Source organism: Physella acuta, unplaced genomic scaffold (genome assembly GCF_028476545.2).
Source record: "Physella acuta isolate Inbredline_101_S28 unplaced genomic scaffold, ASM2847654v3 ptg000661l, whole genome shotgun sequence".
NCBI lineage: Eukaryota > Metazoa > Mollusca > Gastropoda > Physidae > Physella > Physella acuta.
This window is the reverse complement of record NW_026732180.1, coordinates 409,093-433,585: the sequence shown is the minus strand read 5'-3', so window position 1 is coordinate 433,585 and position 24,493 is coordinate 409,093. Positions and strand designations below refer to the sequence as shown.

The 24,493-nt window shown below is 31.3% G+C and overlaps 3 protein-coding genes and 1 long non-coding RNA gene across 5 annotated transcripts; all 4 read left to right on the top strand.

The window, feature by feature from the left end:
- The first annotated feature begins 1,311 nt into the window (after positions 1-1,311).
- Positions 1,312-8,317, top strand: LOC131948815 (uncharacterized). 2 transcript variants are annotated; one of them, XM_059310510.1, is made up of 8 exons: positions 1,312-1,389; positions 2,775-2,873; positions 2,967-3,090; positions 3,656-3,754; positions 4,114-4,589; positions 5,331-5,435; positions 5,838-5,862; positions 6,653-8,317. In XM_059310510.1, the coding sequence occupies exons 2-8, from the start codon at positions 2,775-2,777 to the stop codon at positions 7,144-7,146; spliced, it is 1,422 nt and encodes a 473-aa protein (XP_059166493.1). In that variant the 5' UTR covers positions 1,312-1,389; the 3' UTR covers positions 7,147-8,317. The 2 variants fall into 2 exon arrangements, with proteins under 2 accessions (XP_059166493.1, XP_059166494.1); XM_059310511.1 differs by lacking the exons at positions 1,312-1,389; positions 2,775-2,873 and having other exon boundaries at positions 2,963-3,090; positions 3,681-3,754.
- A 1,444-nt stretch (positions 8,318-9,761) lies between these two features.
- On the top strand, positions 9,762-11,381 carry LOC131948816 (uncharacterized). Its single transcript, XR_009388074.1, has 3 exons — positions 9,762-9,820; positions 11,044-11,142; positions 11,258-11,381. It is a non-coding gene; the product is annotated as an uncharacterized LOC131948816 (long non-coding RNA).
- Positions 11,382-12,462: 1,081 nt separating this feature from the next.
- On the top strand, positions 12,463-15,206 carry LOC131948813 (uncharacterized). Its single transcript, XM_059310509.1, has 5 exons — positions 12,463-12,564; positions 12,780-13,237; positions 13,767-13,871; positions 14,159-14,183; positions 14,545-15,206. Exons 2-5 carry the CDS (start codon positions 12,812-12,814, stop codon positions 14,982-14,984), a joined length of 996 nt encoding a protein of 331 aa, XP_059166492.1. The 5' UTR covers positions 12,463-12,564; positions 12,780-12,811; the 3' UTR covers positions 14,985-15,206.
- A 2,960-nt stretch (positions 15,207-18,166) lies between these two features.
- On the top strand, positions 18,167-22,127 carry LOC131948842 (uncharacterized). The gene is made up of 7 exons (XM_059310535.1): positions 18,167-18,328; positions 18,428-18,551; positions 18,788-18,901; positions 19,215-19,723; positions 20,304-20,408; positions 21,052-21,076; positions 21,673-22,127. Exons 1-7 carry the CDS (start codon positions 18,167-18,169, stop codon positions 22,125-22,127), a joined length of 1,494 nt encoding a protein of 497 aa, XP_059166518.1.
- The last annotated feature ends 2,366 nt before the right edge of the window (positions 22,128-24,493 follow it).

Here is a 24,493-nt window from a genome sequence, read left to right as displayed (position 1 = left end):
GTTGGCACGTCCCGTGCAATTAGGCAATAATTAGGAAAAGTCACTTTCAATGCAAGCAGGCTATAGAAATATAGAACTTTGTGGAAAAAACGATTATATGTTAAAAACAATTAGAAGTGAAAACTTCTTCGAATTTGCTTTATGAGAATATAATCCAAAAATTCTGAATATCTTTGAGAAATCGAAAATAGAGCTTAATACCCCATCATGAAGCACAAATTGTCTGCTCTATTTTCAGCACTTAGAATAGAATCGCACATAAAAAAATCGCTGACCAAAAGTAATAAAACAATTATCAAATTCTTATGGGCTTTGTGAGAACACGGAAAATGCTTAATGAAATACTTTTGATCAACGGAAATCATTCGCTTTAACATAAACAAAAGATTAAGGTAAGATACCTAAGTATGAAACTTCGTCACCAACATGAAAAGTTTCGCATTGTATCAGTATTTTAAAAACCAAAATGACAATAAAGTACCGCTTTTGGTTGTAAAACAGCACAAGGAAATAGATCTAGTGTGAAATATCACTGCCTGTTACGTGAAAATCGATCAAAAATTGATAGAAAACCAGTCGTCCATAAATAACATCACACTAGTAGGGGGGTCCGTAATTTTGTGATGGTGTGTGATGAGGGGGAGGGGTTCAGATAGTGTGACGTAACACTTTTGCATTATAAAAAAGCAATGTTAGAAAATGAATTGTATCTGCCATTTCGCGTTTTACAAAACAGTTTTAAAAATTGTAATAGGAAATTGATTAAAATACTCTATATTGACAGTTCAGACAAGATTTTAGAAAAATATCAATGTTTAAAAGTTTAAATAAAAATTCTACTGCAATTTTGATAAGATTGGGAAGGGGGTTTGTAAGCTGAAGTGTGACGTCACTTTAGAGAGGGGGTCTAGCTTTTTGTCACGATGTCATATTTCTTCCAACTTAAACAGTACTCACGTTCTTAGTTTTAGAGAAACCGTAAGTTGATTAAGTACCACTTCCTTTCATCGGATTTGATATAATACAAATTTATGAATTGTTTTCAACCTAATTGATAGTTATTGTGTTTATAACCTAACTGATGGGAGATAAAACTATGTTTTTTCTTTATCTTGAAGGGTGTAGATCGTCAAAATTTGTTAAATATTGATTTAGATTTTTTGCAAGATTCCAATAGATCCTTTTTATTTAGTACACGATAGAGTAAATAGATATAAAAATGCGAAACCAGTCAAAATAACTGTTAATTAGTCAGCAAGAATTCGTACAAATAGGACTACACCAGTTACTTAAAATAGCTTTATTGAATTCCCGAAGTAATTTGTTGTCAAAAGGAACATCAAAAAATTGCTAGCCTACTTTAGAATAGTCAAAACAAAAAATTATAAGGTAAGTCTATGTTTTACTGCAGTTTGAAATACTTATCCGAATTAGTATTGCTAAGAAGGCCTAATAAAACGCATTATCAATTATATAATTTAGCTAAGCTTAAGTTAGACTTTACATAATGTAAGATTGTAGTTTGACCTACTTTTTGAAGCTTCGACTGGGCAATGATGGCTGCCAGAATAGACCAATCTACCTAGATTATTTTTTCATTAATGTAACAGTTATAATAATAAATGTTTAGTGTTTGCACTTTCAATTTGCGGTACATTCGTTCATTTTGCTGAGTGCAAAGTAGCGAAAGATAATGTAAGAACTAATGTCTGGTTGCATAAAATTCATTTAATGATATTCCCAAAACTTAGATAAACTAATAGAAAATTAAAGGTCTTGCTATAATAAACGCGTTTTTTTTCTTCTCAAAAAAAATGTTTTGGCTTCCAAAAAATTTTTAAAATTAAAATTGATATCAAACAATAATGAGGTTTAAAAATAAATCTCAAGCGCAACCCTACGCATTGGACATTAAGATACTACTAAACAGGTCAAAGTATCATGTCAAAGCACAGTTTTTCTAGTATCGATACCTAACAGGTAGTCGTAAACCTAAACCGTATACTTGACGATTAAAAAACAATTAATATAGTATTTCTAGGTAATGTACACTCAGCTATTGTTGTTTAAGTATTTTCATACTACGTTTAACTAAATATGACTTATAGGTGTAAAATCAAGGTGTTAGCTTTACAGACAACGATATTCAAAACCTATCATTAGTTCTACCAGATTCCCTTTAACTTTTAACGTACGTTAAGAGTTTATGAATTGTTGACAAAGAAGACAGTTTTTCAATAATTTATCTTTGTATTGATACACAGCTCAGCAGATCTAATAGCATTGCTTAAATTATAACCAAAATAACATTAATGTAGACAATTTTATGAACGATTCTGTAGTAATTTCGAGGTCACAAGCAAAAATGTAATAAAAATTACGCGATCCATTTTTTTTCTCAACAACACGAAATTGTATTTAAATTGAGAAAAATAAAATATGTTAATTAGTTAGCAGTGAATAAAGAAAGATGAATTGTGTGTTTTTTGTTTAAAATGATAACAATTTATAAAAATGTCGAACTTAAAATTAGCCCATTAATGCTAAAATTGTTTTAATTATAAACTAAGTAAACAATGTTGAATTGTGTGCTTGAGTGTGTTGAACTACCAAATAATACATTAATAATGAAAACCTTCACATTTATACAATGTTTATATACTTATATATATTATTTACATACAGATATATTTTGTTTATATACTTATGTATATTACTTATATACTGATATTTATTATATAATAAATTCTGAAATTTATATTTGTATTCTACAGATGTGTTCACCTATCCAAAAAAAGGCCTTACAACTTTACTTGAAAAACCTGGATGATAAAAGAAATGCATTAACTCCTATGTTAAATAGTATTAACAATGTAAGTAACAAGATAGCAGTTATTTGATCATTCCAGTTTTATAATATTGAATATTGAAATATGTGATCAAGGAAAAAAAAATTGGTTTTACAGTCCATTGATGAATGCAACTCATGGATGATAGAAAAAGACGGAAGCAAAAAGAGCTTTTTAGAAATGATGCAGCAATTAGAGGAAATCGAAAACTCAACTTTACATATTTGTTCTACAATTCTAAGTATAACTATATATTTATTTATAAACCAATATATATATATATATATATATATATATATATATATATATATATATATATATATATATATATATATATATATATATGTGTGTATATATATATATATATATATATATATATACTATATATATATATATATATATATATAACTTACAACCATATCAGATCCGAGTCTTTAACATATTGCAGTTTTTACTTGGTCTTCTCCCTACATTGCTAAAGCTGCACTAATTAAACCCTTCTGCTTTCCCATTATGACACCACTAGATTTACCTATTTAAAAAACGCTGAGAAAGCCTAAGGAATCATATATTTAATTAATTTTTTCATTGGGATCTTTAAGTTGTATAACTTTTCCACACGCAACGTTGTATAACACTCCCTTCACTCAAAGTTCTATAACTCTCCCAACACACAAACACTATTTCCCCTCCCTCCATACAACGTTCTATAACTTTCCCTTCAAAAAAGCTTTCTAATTTGCAAGACGCATATATTATTATTTTGAATATTAAAAGATTTACTGAATATGTATTTTATATTTCAGAAAATTATCACCTTGATGACGATAGTGAAAAAGCAGAAAATTCTTCGAGTGGTTCTCAAACTGCCAGTCCTTACGTCTTGCACACTACAGTTAATTATGGTATTAGAAATAATGATCGTGATTAAAATAATGTCAATTTTTTTGTACTAAATTATTAATCGATAAATATGTAGATAAATATATATTTTTTTAAGTTATTTATATTTTATTATAAATATGATTAAAATATTATAGAAGTAAGATACGTGGGGCATACATTCATCGATCGATATAACATTGGGCTATACTTAGTAATATGATAATTGACAGATGCTGAAGATCTATAAAAAAACATAAACTGAAGATAAAACGTAAAATATTATAGTAAGAGTATGGTAATGTTATTATTATTTTACAGAAACGTATTAATTGTAATATATTTACATTGTTAACGTTTTTGTTTTTTTTTTAAACTGCAGTAACATTAGATCAACTACAGAATGTTTTGCAAAAAATAGAAACAGCCGATATAAAAACTGACTCCCTTGAAAAGAAATATCAGAAGTTAGAAGAGGATTTCAAAACGCTAAGTGAGCAACAAAAGAATGTTGAGGTTAAACGGAAATCTCAAATGAAGATTTCAAAAAATCACGAAAGGCGGATTGATGAGTTAGAGGAAAATATAAAAATTTTGACTGAAAAAATTGAGGTACAAACTGAATTAATAACTACACAATCCGATAAAGCAAAGCAAATTAAAGCATCAATAAAAGAAGTTAACGAAATAATTAATTGCAATCAGAAGCTAATACATGAAACTAAAGAAAATCTTCAAAAACTTTCAAAAAAATTAAATGACAGTGAATCATTAGTTAAAGAAATGTCAGAAAAACAGTCAAAGTTTTCTTCACAGCTAGAGAATTTCGATCATAAAAATGTGGAAATGAAGATGAAGGTAAAATTATTATCAAATATTTTAAAATCTTTATAATAATGGTTATTTTCCATTTCATTCTTTGTGGAGTACGGGGCCTCTGATATATTTCCAGTCTCCTGCTTTTTTTAAAAACTGTTCCCACATTCTCATCTTTTCCGCCTTCTTTAGCACGTTTCCTCTCCATGTTTTCCTTGTTCGAATTCTGCGTGACAGCTATCATAAGAGAGTCAATTATTGGTTAAAAATATTTGTGAACCATGAAAAAGTGTTATGATGAAGGAAAAAGAGTATTGGTTTGGAAGATATAGAAGGATTGTGTGGTTAATAAATTGAACACAATCTTGTTCTTCTAAATACAATAAGAGTTTATGATCGTGAGGAAATCTCTATGAATTTAAGCACAACACAAATTGTTGCTGTCATTTGAACAATTTATTTTCTAGACATAAAATCTTAACACATACGCTAGACCAGGGCTTTTTCAAGGTACCTAGCCCCATCAACTTCATATATGTATTCACCAAACACTTCTATCCGATCATATGAGTCATGCGTATCTTTACCTTAGCCGAACTCCTGAGACTAACTCACCCAACCCCTTAGGTTCGATGGAACCCAAGTTAAGAACGACTGTGAGAGAATGCTAAATTAAGCAGCATAATCAATCTAAATGTATTTGTTTTAGTTCTAAATTCATATTGATATAGATAATTAAACTTTGTTCAATTTATTATTGGAATAAACAAATGTATATTTTAGTTTGGAGCTATGTGTCAAGTGCTTGCAAAAAGATATCACATTTTGGATTCAGTGAAACAATTTGTGAACAAACTCTCGTTAACAAGGGATGAAGCTTACCTTAAGGTAACACGTTTTAGAGAATTGCCTGATGCCTAATTGTATGAAATCGTGATTTTTTAGCAGTCAATACATTATTTCATAAATGTTTTTAAGTAAGTGAGAAGAGTTCCTCTAAAGAGCTAGCTTTTATTGGGTAGATAAAGTAGAGTTCATATGTTTCTTGACCTTTACTTTCCCCAACATAAATCACGTACCAATCAGAGATGGGTCGATGTCCTAATGTCACAAATCCCATCCGAGATTTTGAACTCGAGACCTTCGGGCCAGCATCCAAACGATCTAGCATTTGAACACGCCGTCCATGACAATTGCTTTTGGTTATGATTTAATTCATATATTTATAAATATATATAGTAAGTCATTGTGTGCTACTTAAGTTCTAATTCACTTTATTTTTCCTTCCAGTTAAATGATAAAATAACTACCCTGGGTAAGCTAAGCTATTTTTGTCATAAAATATGAATGTGTAAATGTAGCTTTGTGTTGGCAATGTCAAAACCTTTTGACATTCTTCCTTTATATAAATATATATATATATATATATATATATATATATATATATATATATATATATATATATATATATATATATATATATCCTTGAGACAAGGAGAGAGAGAGTGTGTGTGTGAGTAAAAGAAGAATTACGGGCCATGCTGTCTTGTTCAGTTGTGCGTAGGAATAAACAGAGTTCGGATACGATTAGAAATAACAATAACTATAATTTTTACGGCAATGAAGAATATATTGCGTAACATTCTACAAACACTAGTTTTTCGTGTTTCATCGGAGAAGGGGGCACAACAGTCTAACATTTTTTTGTTAGGTGATATTGGCTTAACGGCTGTCCGTGTGTGTCGCAGTTACACAAAACTTCCACTAGTGCAGTGTTTAAACCTGCTACCGGTGACTTGTCTGGTTCGTGGTGCATAGGACACGTTACTGATACTACTTTCACTAAAGCTGTGTGTTGTGTTATTTCTAAAGGAATCAGCTCAAACCCAACCCGCCCCAACCCCCACCTCACGCACATACATCTTGATTAAGTACTATCACTTACATTCCCACTTTTGAAGCGCTACTTTAGCTCTGTTTACTTCGTGTTTTTTAGTCGATATGTTTATATCAGAAGACAAAAGATATTATACTTATCATGATGCGTACTTCAATTCGATTATTTATTTAACAACTGTTTTTCTTTCAAATCCTTTCTTAAACAGAAGAAATGATTACTACGTCATCATTAGGTTTTGCTGCAGAAGTTGGCGTTGAAGATAGGAATCAATATTTATCTCGTGTACTTTTTAACAATGGCGACCACTTTGATCCCAATACCGGAGAGTTCACTGCCCCTACTGAGGGAGTTTATTGTGTGAGTCTTATGATTTTTAGTGATTGTGACACCGATGATGCAGTTCAAATAATTTTACGAGTACAGGACGAGCCAACAAATGAACATAATGACGAAATTATTGATCAAATTTCTTCAGGCTCTATTGGAAGTCTAATGGATAAAGAAGCTCCAAATGAAACCGATTCTCAACGTCTAAATATCGTGAAGGGTTTTTCTAGTTTTGTAGCTAACGTACATTTATTGTGTGGCAGTAAAGTTCTTTTGAGATTGATTTTAAACGCAAAGAAGAGGAAGACGGATTTTTACTTACTTTTTTGCTGCTATAAAATCAAAGAAGTTTTCAATCTGAAAGATAACTAGAATTGTCTTAAAAACATAAAACTGTAAACATTTATGATCAAGTCAAAATGTAGAGCTAATTGTAATAATTTTTTTTAAAATGATTATTTATCCTTAGTATTTTTCCTAGAATTAGTTCGGTTGGGTGGGTTGAGGATGTATGGGCTTATAGCTAGACCTGAAATAAATTTCAGAAGAAAAACAAACCGGGAGTGATCTCCCCTAAACTTTCTCGAATATTCTTATATAAAACAACAGGGGATGGGAACTCGGGATATAGTTATGATTTTTAATCCATTTTAAATACTTAAACTTTTTAAAATAGAATAGAATATCATAGAAAAAAGAATTGCGCACCAAGCGAACGCCAAAACAAAATGTGCATAATAGTGAGGAATATTATTAGAACTTTATAAATTTACAAGCGTTTTTTGAGAAATCGGAAATAGCGTATATTACTACTTCCAGTAAACGGAAATTACTCAAAATTTGATAGAAGGTAGAGGATTAGATCTTTTACTTACGTGTGACATTTCATTTATCTATCTGAAATAGTACTCAAGTTATAGGCTTTTGAAAAACTCAAAGTAGAAAAAGTACCACTTCCGGTTATCGGAAATCGCTCAAAAGTTGATACGGATCTACGATTTTGATAAAATACTTATGTATGAAATTTCATCAACCTAGTTGTAACGGTACTCAAGTTATCATGTTTACACACAGACAGACAGACACACACACACAGCCACACAGACATACGGACAAGATTGCAAAATTATGTTTTTCCGTATCAGTGAGGTGTGAAACGTCGAGATTTATAAAAATCTCGATATTTTTTTTTGCACGATTACAAGACTTTCTCTATACGTCGTACATACGAGAAAGTAAAAATGAGTAAACAAAAATAATGTTATAAATATTATAAGCAGGTCTAAGAAGGTAGATGACGTGCTGAGTACAATAAATTTGTCATAATAGGGATTTTTAATACAATCATATGTACACTATATAATTAACAATGTGTTTCATATTTAATTGAAAAACAATTGTTAGTTATTGTGGTATTTTAGAGTATACATGTTACACATAATAATTAATAACACACAACCTTGTCATTGTTTTGTTTAAGGTGTTCTATTATTATGCTCCATAAATAATTTTAGTGGGATCTATGAAAATTATGAAATAAAACTTTAATTTATAACTGTCTTATCTTGATATAGACCTTAGAAAGTGTATGAAATGGTATATATAAATAGGTACAGAACTCAAACTAGTTTTTTTTAATGCTCCAATCTTTAGATCTATATCATGATTGTAGAAGTTACGTTTCGTTATTGCACAATAATTATTTAGCAAACACTAGCGCCATGGCTTATATGCCACATAGGCCAATTAAAGTTTTTACATTAATTTCAAGCCTCCGATAGGACAATGGCATAGACAGTTGGTAATGGCTGCCGTCATAGACCGTTGGTGACGACTGACGTCATAGACCGTTGGTGACGACTGACGTCATAGACCGTTGGTGACGACTGACGTCATAGACCGTTGGTGGTGGCTGACGTCATAGACCGTTGGTGACGACTGACGTCATAGACCGTTGGTGGTGGCTGACGTCATAGACCGTTGGTGACGACTGACGTCATAGACCGTTGGTGGTGGCTGACGTCATAGACCGTTGGTGACGACTGACGTCATAGACCGTTGGTGGTGGCTGACGTCATATACCGTTGGTGGTGTCAGGGGAAAACACTGGTGACGTCCTAGCAGCAAGGAAAATAACAGCGCCTCTTCCAGTCTTAAATTTAATTTTCATTGTTCAGATTTACTTTTATCGAAATCTGAGGACCGATGACTACAAAGTCAAGGGACACTTTACAAACTGTAATTTACAATAATAACAAAAAAACGACAAACCAGAAAGGTAAATTAAATAAACAAATGTTTGAAAATAGATCAAAGAACAAATATGATAATGCAGCATCAATCCTGGCGGCCCACAAGGTTTTGTTTCTTGCGGCAAACCAGCATTTTTCCGTCAGCCCCCACCCTCCCCCATGTTGTCATGTAACATTGAGGTGTGGGGTAAAACAAGTGCAACATTTAAAGCTTTTTTTTTAGCCAAGAGAGACGTTGTAACTCTATTAGAATATCCACAAGCATCGACGAAACTCAAATTATAGTTACGAAATTAGACGTTTCGACAAAGGGTCGGCGTGGTCGAGTCGATTAAGCTGATGGTCAGATGTCTCGAGTTTGAGACATTTAGGGGGGGGGGGGGGGACACCAAGGCAAAAAAAGCAAAATATGATAATTCCACCTAATTAAGTGATTAATTCGAGTGTTAAATAGTCTTTTAAGAGGTGCAAATCGAAATTTAGAAGGGGGGGGGGGGGGTGCAAATCGAAAATTGAAAGTTTGTCCCCGGGTCGCTACACTTCTGGGGGGGGGGGAGGTAACACCATTAAGTGCCGCACCGGGTGACACCCGACATCGCAACGCCACTGGATGTATAGTACAATTAACAATTTATTGTTTAATTGGACAAAAGAAGGCCTATCTGGCCTAGATTTATTATTTTGACCTTAACTAATATCATACTTTTAAAAATAATTTCGGGAATTTCCGAAGTGATTTGTTTTCACACGAAACCACAATTCGCCAACCTACACAAAGCACAGTCCCACATATGGTATGTCTTTATATTGCAACAATTGAGAATTAAGTGTTCAAATTATCATGGCTAACAGGGCCTAAAAAACCCATTAAACTTAAATATTTTGGTAAAGGTTAAGTTAGGCTTAATCGACACTAAGATACTTCTACAAACCTCTACGTGTCATAATGAAGCAATATTTTTGTTAGAATCGATACCCACTATGTGGGCACAAACCTAGTCTAAACCGTACACACGACTCTTTAAAAAACAAACGAAGTCGTTCTAATTTTATATAAACACACTTACTGCTGTTCATATCTTGTTATACTAAATTTTACTAAATATTACGTCTAGGTTTAAGGGTCATCCATAAACGACGTCACGCTTTTTGACTATTATTATCCCCCCTCCCCCGTCACACGTCGTCACAAAAAGCCAGACCCCCCCCTAAAATGACGTCACACCTCAGCCTACAACGCCCCTCAAATTGATGTTGAATTTTTCTTAAAACATCGATATTTTTCCAAAATCTTGTCAGAACTCTGTCACCATAGAGTATTTTAATCAATTCCTATTACAATTTATTAAAACGTTTTCTAAAACGCGAAATAACGGCTAAAATTCGTTTTCTAACATTGCTTTTTTATAATGCGAAAAAGTGACGTCACACCATCTGAACCCCCCCCCCCCCACCCCCCACTCTTCCCCCTCATCACAAACCTTCACGAAATTACGGACCCCCCTCCCCCTATGAGTGTGACGTCATTCATGGACGACCTCTACGAAAGAGCACTTAGCTTTATTGACAACACTTTAACTTCTGCTCTACCCATACATGTTATTTTAAGACACGTCACGTGATTGTGTATTGTTAATCGAGAGAGCAGGTTTTTTTTGTGCGTCTGCGCCGTCTATGAGTAGATCTAGAGGGTTTCATGAAACAGGACCCTTAGAACAAATAAAAGTTTGAAGCCCGAGTACCTCGCTGAGTCCACCATATATTCTTCTGAATCGTATATTTTTAATATTTTTGTTCTATTTTGTTTAGTGGGGAGGGAGCGGTGAACACGCATCAAATAAAAAAAGGGGGGGGGGGCGTTTACCCATTCCCCAAAAAGATGCTCGAAAAAAATTCAGCTGAGCCACCCCATTATGATTTATAATTAAAAATGTGTGTGTTACTGGTATTTAGTTTGTATACATAAATAGATATGTATTATTTAATAAGTTCTGAAATTTATAATTGTATTCTACAGATGTGTTCACCTATCCAAAAGAAGGCCTTACATCTTTATTTGAAAAACCTGGATGATAAAAGAAATGCATTAACCCCTATGTTAAATAGTATTAACAATGTAAGAAGTAAAAGCAGTCATTCACTCATTATAAACGTACACTCGTAAAGGTTTAAAACAGTGAAGAAACTTATCCAGTTTTATTAAAAAAAAAAAAATTTTTATAATTTTATAGGCTATTGATGAGTGCAACTCATGGATGATGGAAAAAGATGGAAGCAAAAAGAGCTTTGGAGAAATGATGCAGCAATTAGAGGAAATCGATAACTCAGCTTTACATATTTGTTCTACAATTCTGAGTATGAACATTTATTTTTTAAACACGATCAAAATATTTTTTTAAATATTTTTTTGCAATTAACAGTATATTTCAAAACAGGAAAACTTAAAATTTATATATAAATATTCATGCAAATTTTTAATAGAACTACATGTAATCGTATAAGTTTTGGTTGGATAGTCTATGCTGCAAACGAATACCACTACAAACCGTGTGATTGAGTAAGAGGTACCTTTTTCAATTAAGTGTGGAGCATAATTTAACGACAGAACTCTATTTTGTCCAAACATTTGCTATTTCTCCAAAACATTGGACCGTCCCTCGTTCCCTTATTTACAAGCTGCTCAACTCATCGTCTCCTGTGTTACTCGACTTCATTTACTACACATACCTATCACAACAAACAAAATACCACATATTGATTACCCATTCTCTGTCATCACTAAATGCCAGCGATCCCTAGGACTATCTTAATCCACTCTGACTGTCAGATGATGTCTACTCCACAGTTAGTTAATGGGACGGCGTGGAACTGTGGTAGAGCACTAGACAGCTTACCTGAAAAGTCTCGAGATCGATTCAGGGTTAAAATGAGTAGAACGTCCTTGAGTCCACCCAGATCTTATGGGTACCTAACTCACGTTAGAGAAAGTAAAAGCGGTTGTACTTAATGCTGACCACACTATCCCATCATGAAGCGAGGTCAAAGAAACAGATGAACTCTACACTTACCCACAACGAACGTCGGTTTCGAAAAGAGTACTTTACTTAATTAAAGTTACTAAATTCGTGTACCAAAAATTCTGTCAAGCAAATTTATTCTGTAATAGTAGCATCCTGTGTATATTACTTTAACTGCACCCAATTGCCTTCTCAAAATGATACTGCTATATCAATCATAGTTTTAAAAAGACAAAACTAAGCTATAATATATTTTACTCCTCCTTCGTTGAGACCTATGAATTCCATCATGTTTTCTAATTTGCAATAGGCCTATATCTTTGGTTTTAAATACTGAAATATTTAATTTGTAATTAAAATATTCACATCTGTTTTAAACAACAAATTTTAATGAAAGTTTACATTTTACATTACAGCAATAAGTAAAGGTGATGACGATGATAGCACAGAAAATTCTTCCAGCGGTTCCCAAACTGTCAGCCCTGACGACTTTCACACTACCAGCCCGACTGATAAATATGGTATAAAATAATGATCATTATAAAATATTCCTCCTCATACAAATAATGATTGTAATAAAAATAACGATTTTTGTTGATAGATTTTCAGTAATGAAATTATTAAATACGCCGATAAAGTTGTGAGAAAATTAATGAAAATTTTGAAAAATGTTTTTATTTATATGTTTTAATTTAACAAACGATTTGATTTTCTGGTATTCAATTATAAACTTCAGTAACTTTAGATCAACTACAAAGTCTAAGGCAAATGTATGGAACAACTAGCGAAAAAACTGATTCTCTTGAACAAAAATACTCACAGTTGGAGGAGAATCTCAAAATGTTGACTGAAAAAGAAATACGTTTGGAAATAAAACAGAAATCTCAAACAAAGAAAATAAAATCTCACGAAAGGCGGATGGATGAAGTTGAGGAAAATATGAAAATATTGACTGAAAGAGTGGAAGACCAAACAGAGATGATAACTACACAATTTAACAAAACAAATCAAATTACGGCAACAATTAAAGAAATCAATCAGAAGGACATACTAGAAACAAAAGAGAACATTCGAACACTGTTTCAAAATGTAAACGATAATGATGCATCGATTAGAGAGTTAGTAGAAAAACAATTAAAACTTACTTCAAATTTAGAAACATTGGGTCACAAAAACATGAAATTGGAGTGGAAGGTAAACTACAAGATACACTTCTAATTTTTCTTTCCAAAACACAAAAAATAATGCATGCCTTTCCATTGGGACTTATGAAATGGGATACATTTGTTTGATCCACTACTGTATTCGAAGGTTCGCATGCTTATTGCTTATCTAATTCATTTTATTTTCTTACACTAATATTAATTACTTACCAAAGTTAAACAGGGATTGGGAACATCTGTACACTTTAGACGTATGCAAATATTTTGGTTTCTTGATATTCTCTGATTGTGATCGGTTAGCTATCTCAGGTTTAAATCTTAAAAATAATGAACTTAAAATTCATTTTAATTAAAAATAAACCATAAAAATTAGTTATTATATATATATATATATATATATATATATATATATATATATATATATATATATATATATATATATATATATATATATATATATATATATATATATATATATATATATATCAGTTAAGCTAATGATAGATTTAATCATTTGCTTGTTAATTTTTTTGGCAACTAAAAACGGATTGTTCAAACAGCAAGCTGCTATATGTCAAGTGCTAGCAAGAAGATATAGAATTCTGGATTCTGTTAAAGGAGTTTTGAGCAAAATCTCTTTATCAAGAGATGAAGCATACCTGAAGGTAATTTAAGAAAACGAAACGAATAAAATTATTGTTATGTCTCTTCGAAGTCATATAGTAACATTTTTATTTGATATTTATTTGGATAAATATAAGTGATTATTTTTTTTCTTGCATTTCTACGTAAGAAATGACAATTAAATAAATATAAGAATACAATTCGTGCTATGCTTTTTTTAACAATATAATGATATATTAATTGGAATGTGCAGGATTTAGCAAAGAAATAATTCAATAGTGCATAAATAATAAATTTCTATATTACAATGAAAATGTCTTTATTTCAGTTTCATGATAAAATTGCTGCATTAGGTAGGTTGTTTTGAATTAGTCTAATTTCGAACGCATTAGTCTGACTTGCTTACATAATATGAATTTTAGTTTTAGTTAACATACGTAAATATTTTAGAAGCTAATAATTTATTCTAGTATCTTTATCTGATATAAATTGATATTGAGCTTACACACTAATTATCTGAACTGTTATGGTAAGCCTGAGAAAAATAGAGTTTTATAAAATGATTTGGTTGCATTTTTTATGCTTCTTGGTTTACACTTCTGGTTCGTTCATACGTTTTTAAATATGTATTTAACGTGTGTTGTTTTAAATAACTATTTGTATAATACTTGTGTAAAAGTTATAGATTAATATTTCATTTCTTTTCTGAAACAGAGAAAAAGAACAATGCACATTTTGAAGGTTTCTCTGCATACGGTTTTTTCGAAGAAATGACCGTCGTGTTAAGTGAGTTTTCTCCGGTACATTTCAACATTGGCGACAACTTTAATCCAAAAACTGGGGTCTTCACAATACCAACTACCGGAGTTTATTGCATGAGCCTGGTGCTGTTAAGTGATTACGAAACTGGTGCTGAGATTGAAATAATATTGCAAGTTCCTCGAGAAAAGCTCGATGTTGACGAATACAACACGGACACAACCATTCAACTGTTAAGAATGAAAGGAGATAGGAGTACTTTTGTAACATACAAATATTTCGAGGAAGGGGAAAAGATGTTTTTACAATATAAGGCAAACAGAAATCTTTCTGGTTTCGTTCCGCCCTATCATGTAACATTTACTTGCTACAAAATATATGAAAGCACTGAATAGTGCCGTGAGACAGCTTTTAAAAGTAATAGAAGCAAAATTAAATTAAGAAAAATTAAGTTTAGGCTTGGAATTATTTAGATAGTATTTTTTACTTTTGTTTATTTACATTTGGTTTCACACAACAAAACAGAATGTTGTTGAAGTAATGATTTGGCTTATACTTCATATAAATTCAAGTAAAATGTCTAATTGTTGTGTACAATTTAAGCAAGAACGATAAACTACACAGTGTTTGCTATGTTTTTATTTGTTATTTATTTCATAGCGCATATTATGCTCGCCGTGAAAATGTTGAGATTAAATAAACATATCAAAACATGATCTTTTCAGAAATATGCTGCTGTAAAATTTAACTACACATTCGTCTTATAACTAATACATCGGTAATCTTTTTGACTAAGTATTGTTAAAGTAAAAATTACGAATCTTTAAAATGTTACCGTTTCACTCAATTTAAATAAAAAAAGACCAATATAAATAATTTTTATTTGTGTGGCTTTCTGTCGACGTATTTAAACGAGAAAACGAAAACGGTGAAATAATTCAATACAACATATTTTAATGATTACATTTACTCCTTATGGTCAAATAATTAAATACAGCAGATTTTAATGATTACATGTAATCATAATTGTGAAATAATTCAATACAACAAATTACAATGATTACAATTAATCATTATGGTGAAATAATTCAATACAACAGATTTAAATGATAACTTGTAAACTAAACAATATTATGGGAGTACTGGAAACAGAACTAAGTTATATTACTAGTTAAATCCTGCATCAACATGATGTTTCGTCCACTTTTACGCATTAGTTAGATTGGGTTATGTTTGTGACATAATTAATGAAACATCTCATTATTCGATTTCGTTCAACTGTGTATTTGATGTGTAATTTGATGTCACACTTTACATTGTTTATTATAAATGCAGTATCAGTTGATAATTCTAAATTCCTTAATCAGCTAAATGTAACTGTAAAATAAACAACAATATTAATCATAACTCTATGTATCCCCAAGTTGTAAAACCAAGTAATATGTAATAATCCTAACAAAGAATAAGGCTATACCCAAACTTCTATTGGTCACTTCGTGGTGAAAAACAAATGCTTGACATTAATTTTTTACAGACACTAATAGTATTTATTTGATATACTGAGGAATGTGTGAGATAATGTCAACCATTCATTCTCTCTTATCTCGTCAACAATGCTACTCTATAAATCGTCAAAGACAAACACAGAAAGGTTAATGCATTATGATCAGTAAGCTAAAACTCATTCTTTGGTTTATTGTTAATTCATCCTCGCCACTCACTTCCACATTGTCTTTTACAGTTAATCTCATGGGATTGCATCTTTGCATTTATGTATCGCATCTTTGCCTTTTTGTAAGAACACCACAATGCGGGGAGGGGGGGGGGGGGGGGGAGAAGGTTCCTCAAAATGTTATAAAATGCGACGGATGATTTTGGAATCGACTTTTATGTGGGTTTGTTTGGTAAATTAGGAATATGTGTGGTAGTAAAGTACCCTTTCGGAATCTTACGGTCCATTGGGCAGGTGAAGTAGAGTTCACCTTTTTCAGTGACCTCGGCATATGAAAATATAAAGGTATAGTGTGGTCAGCGCTTTGCTCAGCCACCTTTTATTAACGTGCGTCAGGTATCCATCAGAGCTGGAGGGACTCAGGGACTTAATACAAACTCCAGCCCAAGAACCGAACTCAAGACGTTCCGGTTAGCAGTCGAATGCTCTACTATTCGACCACAAAGTCCCATAAAGTGTGTTAGTGGAGGATAAAAAATTATAATATTATGTATAAACTATTCTTAAGCAGTAAATACAATGGAATGATAGAAATAGAAAACGAACATTTAAAACGGTCGGTTGTATTTAACTTGATTTGCTTACATAGTCCAACTTTTCATACGTGTCAATGAGATTGTATACAAAAAATATTCATCATCTTTTATTTTTTATGACCAAGACAAATGGGGTTATTTTATTGGCAATCCCCATGACAGACTTGCCTCTGCCAGCTGCTTCCCAGCATTGAGCATCCACGTCTAACTTGGCCTTCCCTGCTTTCTTTTTCGATTATTTCAGAAATTTAAAAAACAGTATATATGACAATCACTTTTCTTAGATAGTTTTATTCACAATGGAAATTCGACCAGAATTTATGCCGTGTATTGGTTAAACGAGTTCTGATGAAACAGAGTATATTCAGGGTTTGGGTTGAATGTAATGTAGCATTTCAAATCCTCATTGTCTTAAAGATACCTTTATTAAAACACATTTTTTAAAATAATAATGATCGATGTAGAGAAATATTTTGGCCTACTAAAATACTAGTAGTGTCAAATAGGCTTGATATGTTGTAAGACAAAAATAGTTATGGGAATTCCCGAAATTATGTATCCCTTACAAAGGGAAACAAACTGAACTTTAACCTTTGCTTACATTGGAAGAAAAAAAAAGAATCGAATTGAGACTTTAATTTCGAAGTAAGTTTAGCATTAATAAATAATAATTGATAAGTCTAAATTCATAGGCGCTGTACATTTGAATTGTATTTGTCTATTAGCTAACTTGATATGAACACAAATAATAGTAAAATATAATTTTTAAGAACCCACCCTTCTGTCATTCTTTAGCTACAAAAACTTAACTTACGCCATGATTTTCTGTGTTAGTCTCTCTCTACTCTCTAGACTACTAGATCTAGATCTAATTATATTAATATTTCATACAGTGTTGTCAATTAAATCAATTTCTTCCTGTCCTGTCAAATTGTACACAGAGAGTAATATTTATAAACTAACATTTTACCTAATGCAACGAATTCAATAGTTATGACTTAAGTTATAAGTTAATTGCTTTGAATGTAAATAATTAAATAGCCGCAGATTATATAAAATATAAGTGTTTCACTAAATCGTTCTAAAACGTTTTTTAAATATAAATCTATTAAATTAGTTCTTTGTAGTATCACCTAGGAAAATATAGTCTAATCAATAAATTAATACAGTAGTTGATGTTAGTGTCCATATTTTGGCATTAAAAAACATTAATCATGCCAGATATTACCTCTTTTACTCAAAACACATATACACATTCTTTTTCAAAACAGTAAACCTAAAAATAAAGTTAGAGAAAAAAATAAACAACATGGTACTGATACATGAATTATATGAAATAAAATTTTCTTGTGACAAAAACTTTCATTTTCAGATGTTTTCACCTATACAAAAACAAGCTGTGGCTCTCTATCTAAAGAGTCTGGAAACCCAAAGAGATGTTTTAACTCATGCATTGGGTACCATTAATGAAGTAAGTGTGTGTTAATCAAAGTTATAAATAAAAATGATATTTGATTACTATTAAGACTTGTTATTAAACAAAAACTAATCTCCTTCTGTTTCCCTACAGGCTATTGAAGAATGCAAAATTTGCTTAACCATCAAAGATGTACAAACAAGAAATTTTCTTGAAATGATGCAATACTTAGAAGAAATAAACAAAGAAAATTTACAGAAATACTCAGCGATTTTAAGTAATTTATATTGTGTAAAATTTCTTCTATGAATTTGTTATAGTTTTATTATTATATGTATGCAGGCAAAAAGCTAGACAATATTTGACAACCGAACTTCTTGATAATTCTGAGAGACCACTAATCTATTATGGATTGAAATGTTGAAACTCTAGGTTGTTGTAATAACATTTAAAACCATAAATAATCCTTCCTATTGAATATAAGCTAATGGTGCTAATTTCTTTCAATTTTAGTAGACAACAATTACATTGTTGAAAACCAATATGAAATCAATAATTCAAGCATTAATGAGAGGAATCTACCTAACCAACCACAACGTGATGTTACTGCAGACAGTGATAGATTTGGTAATATTGTCACTCATAATAATCTTGTATTGTAATAAATAGCAATATTAGATGTACATTACCACTTTAACAATTTAAAGAGCATAGATACAGATTAATAGATACTGAAAAGACAAAGTAGTTTTACATTAAATATTTGAACAATAATTTATTCAAACACTATAAAAATGAAAAGTAAGTAGTTTTATTGTTGTACCATTTATTTTTAACAGGTATTTGACATGGATGAAACTAATAGATGTAATTTATTATGTACTTTAACTGTTCCTTCAAATATTTTGGAATTAGATATTGACTTAATTTCTTATTTCAGTATCAATAGAACAATTCAATTTACTCCAAAAAAAACTGGACATGGCAACAGATTTAATTGATTTGAAATGTCAGGAGCTTAGGACTGATGTCAACACTATAAAAGGCAAGGTAGAAAACCTTGAATCTCACAACAATACAGTGATGCAATACAACAGCAAGGTTGAACAGACTGAGAATAATTTGCAAGCTTTAACTGAACAAATAAACAAGCAAAATATATTAACAACAATGCTTTCCGAAAACATGGAGCGGAAAGTAAATTCATTTAATGATTTAATAGATTCTTTTAATGATAAAATGAAACAAATGAATAACGCAATACATGATTTGAATGATTCTAGTAACGACAGCAAAAAACAAATAGAAATATTATGGAATAAACTTAAAAACTCTCATGTACAATTAAATGATACTGAGTCATCACTCAGAAATTTATCTGAAGAGCAATTACGCATTTCTTTATATTTCAAGACATTTGAAGACAAATATAAGAATCTAGAAGTGAAGGTAAATATAAAATGTCTATTCAAGTAAAATTTATTTTGAAATAAATGCCTATATTTACACAGAGCTAACATGCAAAAGAAGACAGTTAAATATGTGCACCCTGAACATCATCATCTTTTCCCGCTCATGCCCATGAAACAAGGGGCAGGTGAAGGAGAGTTAATCTGTTTCAATGACCTCAGCATACAAGAGGATAATGTTGTCAGCACTATGCCTAGCCACCTTTGCTTCCCCAATGTGTGTTAGTTATCCATCAGAGCAGTGCGGACTCAGCGATGATCTACTGATTTGAACTAGGATTCGAACTCAAAAATTATTGGCAATAGCAAGCCAAATAATGCTAGTTACTCCATTTTGATTGAGCTAATACTAATGCTGAAACATGTATTTCAGTCCCCATATAAACAACAATATCACATAAGAATATAAACTTTAGTAAAATATCTGAATTTGCAACCTATTTTCTCAAACTTTTTCTGACATAAGTTTTTGAATTCAGTTAAGTAGGCCAACTTACTTTTCACTATTTTTGCACAGGTTATTTTTTAATGACAGTAAACTAAACAATCTTTTTCAATAGTGTGGAACTATTTGTCAGCTCTTAGCAAAAAAGTTCAAAATCTTTGAGTCTTTAAAAGAAGTTTTGACCAAACCCTCATTGACCAAAGGTGATACGTTCATTAAGGTAAGCATATAATTATAATTAACATTAAAACTATTTATCAGAACATTTTTATTATTATAAAATATCTTGCTTGCAGTTTGTTTAAAAAATACATACAAATAATTTTTCAGACTTTATCTCCAAAAACAAGTGCATAAATGATTTGTATCTATCATCATATTTTTTCTTATGCTATTGGTAGAGCAGCACAGTACTAAATCTGTCATGTAATTATTTTGTAAAATACAAATGTATTTCAAAGCATTGCATATTATACAAGTTGCACACATGCTTCTATCACTTAGTGAAAATCTTTCATGTTATAACTTATGCAAGCCCTCTATCAAATACTGTCAGTTAGCTGTCATCATCTTTCTGGCATAGCCTTCCCAGCCTGTAACCAATGCATCTGAATTTAATGCAGATGGTACTTTATTTCTTAGCTTTATATTCTTTGCCTTTCATAACTATTTTCAATGGTTCTATTTTTTTGTGTCATTCTACTCCTTAATCATTTTTATAAGATGACTTTAATTTTTGTTGTTTTTTTTAATTAAATACATTCAAATAATGTTTACTCATAAAATCTAGTTAATCAAGCTGTTACTCAACCTGCTGTATGACTAGTTTCACTGAAAAATCTTATTTTCTTTCATTTTTTCAGTTGAACCCAAATGCTAATGCATTAGGTAAGCATTTGGCCTACATTTATCTGCTTTTATATATATATAATATATATATTATATAATAGAAGTGTATTGTCATATGTTTGTGTAAAATATTATAGATAAATGAATAATAAACCTAAATCAATGGCTAAATATATCAATATAGGCCAGAAATTAACTTTAAACAGCAGTGTATGTGAGCAAGATTTGCTATATTAACAAAAGCCATTTGTAAAATAGAGTGGCTTCCCCCTGAATCTGCGCTATAAGCTTATAAAAATAAAACTTAAACAAGATGGCTGCTATAGTAAATGAGATAGGTTGCATCTGTTGGAAACATCGCTAGTCTTCATTTATTATGGAAAAGTTTTAATTCAATTGTTTAAAAACAGGTACATAAATCATAAATGAAACAAGGAAACATGTTTGTATTTTAAAAAACATAAATCCTCCTCAAAATGTGAAATAATTATTAAAATTTAAGGAGTCACCTGTTTTTCACATTTCAATTCGCCGGCGATTTTACGTACCTAAAACGATAGATTACCGAATATAGATCTATTTAATATTATAATGATCTATCCCTAAAACCTGTACTTTACATTTTCGTATTTCAGCCTCAACGATGCCAGATTATCCTGTAGCAGTTTGTGTCACTATAAAAAATAACCTAGCTATTAGCCCAGGCGACATTATAAAAGCATTTGAAAATGTGATATGCAATGTTGACGACCATTTTGATGTCAACAAAGGGGAGTTCACTGTGCCGACGAGTGGGATTTACTTCATTTCTTTAACTCTTTCATTAGAGAAGCGAGTTTTTGATAGTGTTCGTATAGCTGTGAGCTGTGTATCTGCCCATAATAAATCAGCGGACGTAACGACTGATGGTTCAGAAATCGTTGAAGATAACGCAATAGCGTGTGTTGATTGTTTTCAATCAGAATCAGCCGCTACTGACGTGTCTGTGATTTACTTGGAAGCAGGCGAAAAACTTTTTTTGCAAGTTTTAAAGGCGCATAAATCTGTCCGGTTGTCAGATTTCTCAAGTTTCACCTGTTATAAAATTTAAACTGATTTTTAAAAATTCAAATAAATTAAATAATTGTATATAGATTTATATATTATGATCCTTGAAATTGTATAGTTCAATTTTAATAATACAATAAAATTGTGTTAAATTAAGAAGGGGGGGGGGGGGGGGGGGTTCCATAAATGATGTCACGCTTTTTTGACGTCTTTTACCTCCCCTCCATCACGCTTCGTCATAAAAAGCCAGTCCGACCCGACCCCTCTCCCACTCTTAAGATGACATCACACCTCAGCCAACAACGCCCCAGCCCCCCCCCCCCCCCCCCTCAAAATTGCTAAGGATTATTTTTTAACATCTATTTTTGTTTAAAATATTGATTAGGCTCGGTCAATGTAAGGTTTTTTGAATAATCTATATTACAATTAAAACACTTTTTTTAAAACTCAAAATAACGGCTAAATTCAGTTTCTAACATAATTTTTAATGCTATATGTAACGTTACACAATCTGAACACCCCCTCCCCCTCTACGAGTGTGACGTTAAATTAATTTCACCATTTTGTTGACATAACAAAAAACTCATGAAAAATATAGGTCGCAATTGCACTGTATCATCTTGTTAAGTTATTATTATTATACTCCAACTGATATTACTTTGTTAACATATATTTAAAATTCAATAAATTATTATCAGAAATCAAGACATTTTTGTTATTTGAATACACATTTTCGTTATTAAAATCCTACTACTGTTTGACACCAAAAACGGATGTATTAAAATGAATGATTGTTTGTCGATAGTGTTGGAGCTTATTAAACAAGGTATTTTGTATTGTATTTGGGAGGATAGCATGCCAAAAGGATCTGTAATGGTTAATAGTTTAAGTTAATTTATGTTTGTTATTAATTTTAGATTAATAATAGAATTTTATAGGGTCAACCCTAAAATTGATTTTTTGTGTTCTGTTGAGGATAAAGTTATGTAAAGGTTATCGTAATGCATTGCAAAGACGACACGGCCATAACAAAGTCATGGCTATACTAGTCTGGTGTTTAGAAGTAGATATAAATACAGCGAAGGGGTAGGAGGGTTGGGTGACTGCCCCCAAGTGCCGCCCTAAGGGGGTGTTAAACGGAATAGTAGAAAGGGCTCAGTCTGAAATGCATTATTGAATTATAGGCATACACTGTCAAAAATAAGAAAAGAGATATCGAATTGGCTCTACGAACTTATTTCACTACACCGATTGTGTGACACCGAAATAAAAAAGGAAAGTGACAGGTAAAAAGCGTTGCGATTTTTATAAATTCGGGAGGGGGGACAGGTGCTGAGTTGTGACATCATTTTACAGTGGAGGGGGCAGTATGGCTTTTTGTTACCATATGTGATAGGGAGGAGGGGGGAGGTAAAATCGCCTAAAAAAATCGTGACGTTTTTGTATGAAATGCCTCAAAGTTTAAGGTTCGAGAACACGTGATCACACTCATATATTCTGTTACAATGTTATCTTAAACAGTAAATATAATTATCATTTTTGTTTTATTTTACAATTATTAAAGGCTTTTATTTAGCATGCTCAGTAGTTGTGTGTGTGAGTGTGAGGCTCCGCAAATCTCGGAATCTAAATTGAACCCACTTCCCATTGTCCGATTGAGCTGAAATTTGGCACAGCGATAGATCTTGGATGACCATACATGAATATTATTTTTTTTTTAAATTTAAAAGACAATTAGTTATTAAATTTAATTTTGAAATTACTCATTTCAATTTATTTTTTTTTTAAAAAGGGGAGATAACAAGGTTGGTTTTTAAAAAAAAAAACAAAAAAAAACTAGCAATTGCTGGATCAGAAGACCGTCAAGACTAAACTCTGGTAAGCTCACGGTTAGCTGAGGTAATTAGGAGGAGGTAATTTAGTTTTAGAGATCACAAGTTACTGTACGAATGTTAACGCAAACATTTTTAGTCTTAGTTTGAAAGATTACTAAAATGTAGAAATTAAATCTCACATAAAATAACATTTATAAAGAAAAATGCTTGTATTATATTCATAGATCACAAAAAAAAGATACAAAATACACTAAAAAGTTTTTAAAAAAGTTATTTAGTTTGGTGTAGCCTTACTAAAGTTATTTATGCTGGTATGGCTAAAAATAACAGCCTCATTGCTAACTTATGGAAAATATATCCCCTTTCACAGGTAGGTTTACGTTGTATAACATACTATCAGAGGCGTATCCAGGTTTTCGTTGTAGGAGGAGCGAAAAGAGCAAAAAAAGGCGCCGAATTTTTAACACGTTCTATATACGTGTATTATATATATATATATATATATATATATATATATATATATATATATATATATATATATATATATATATATATTGCTAGATGTATGTCATTA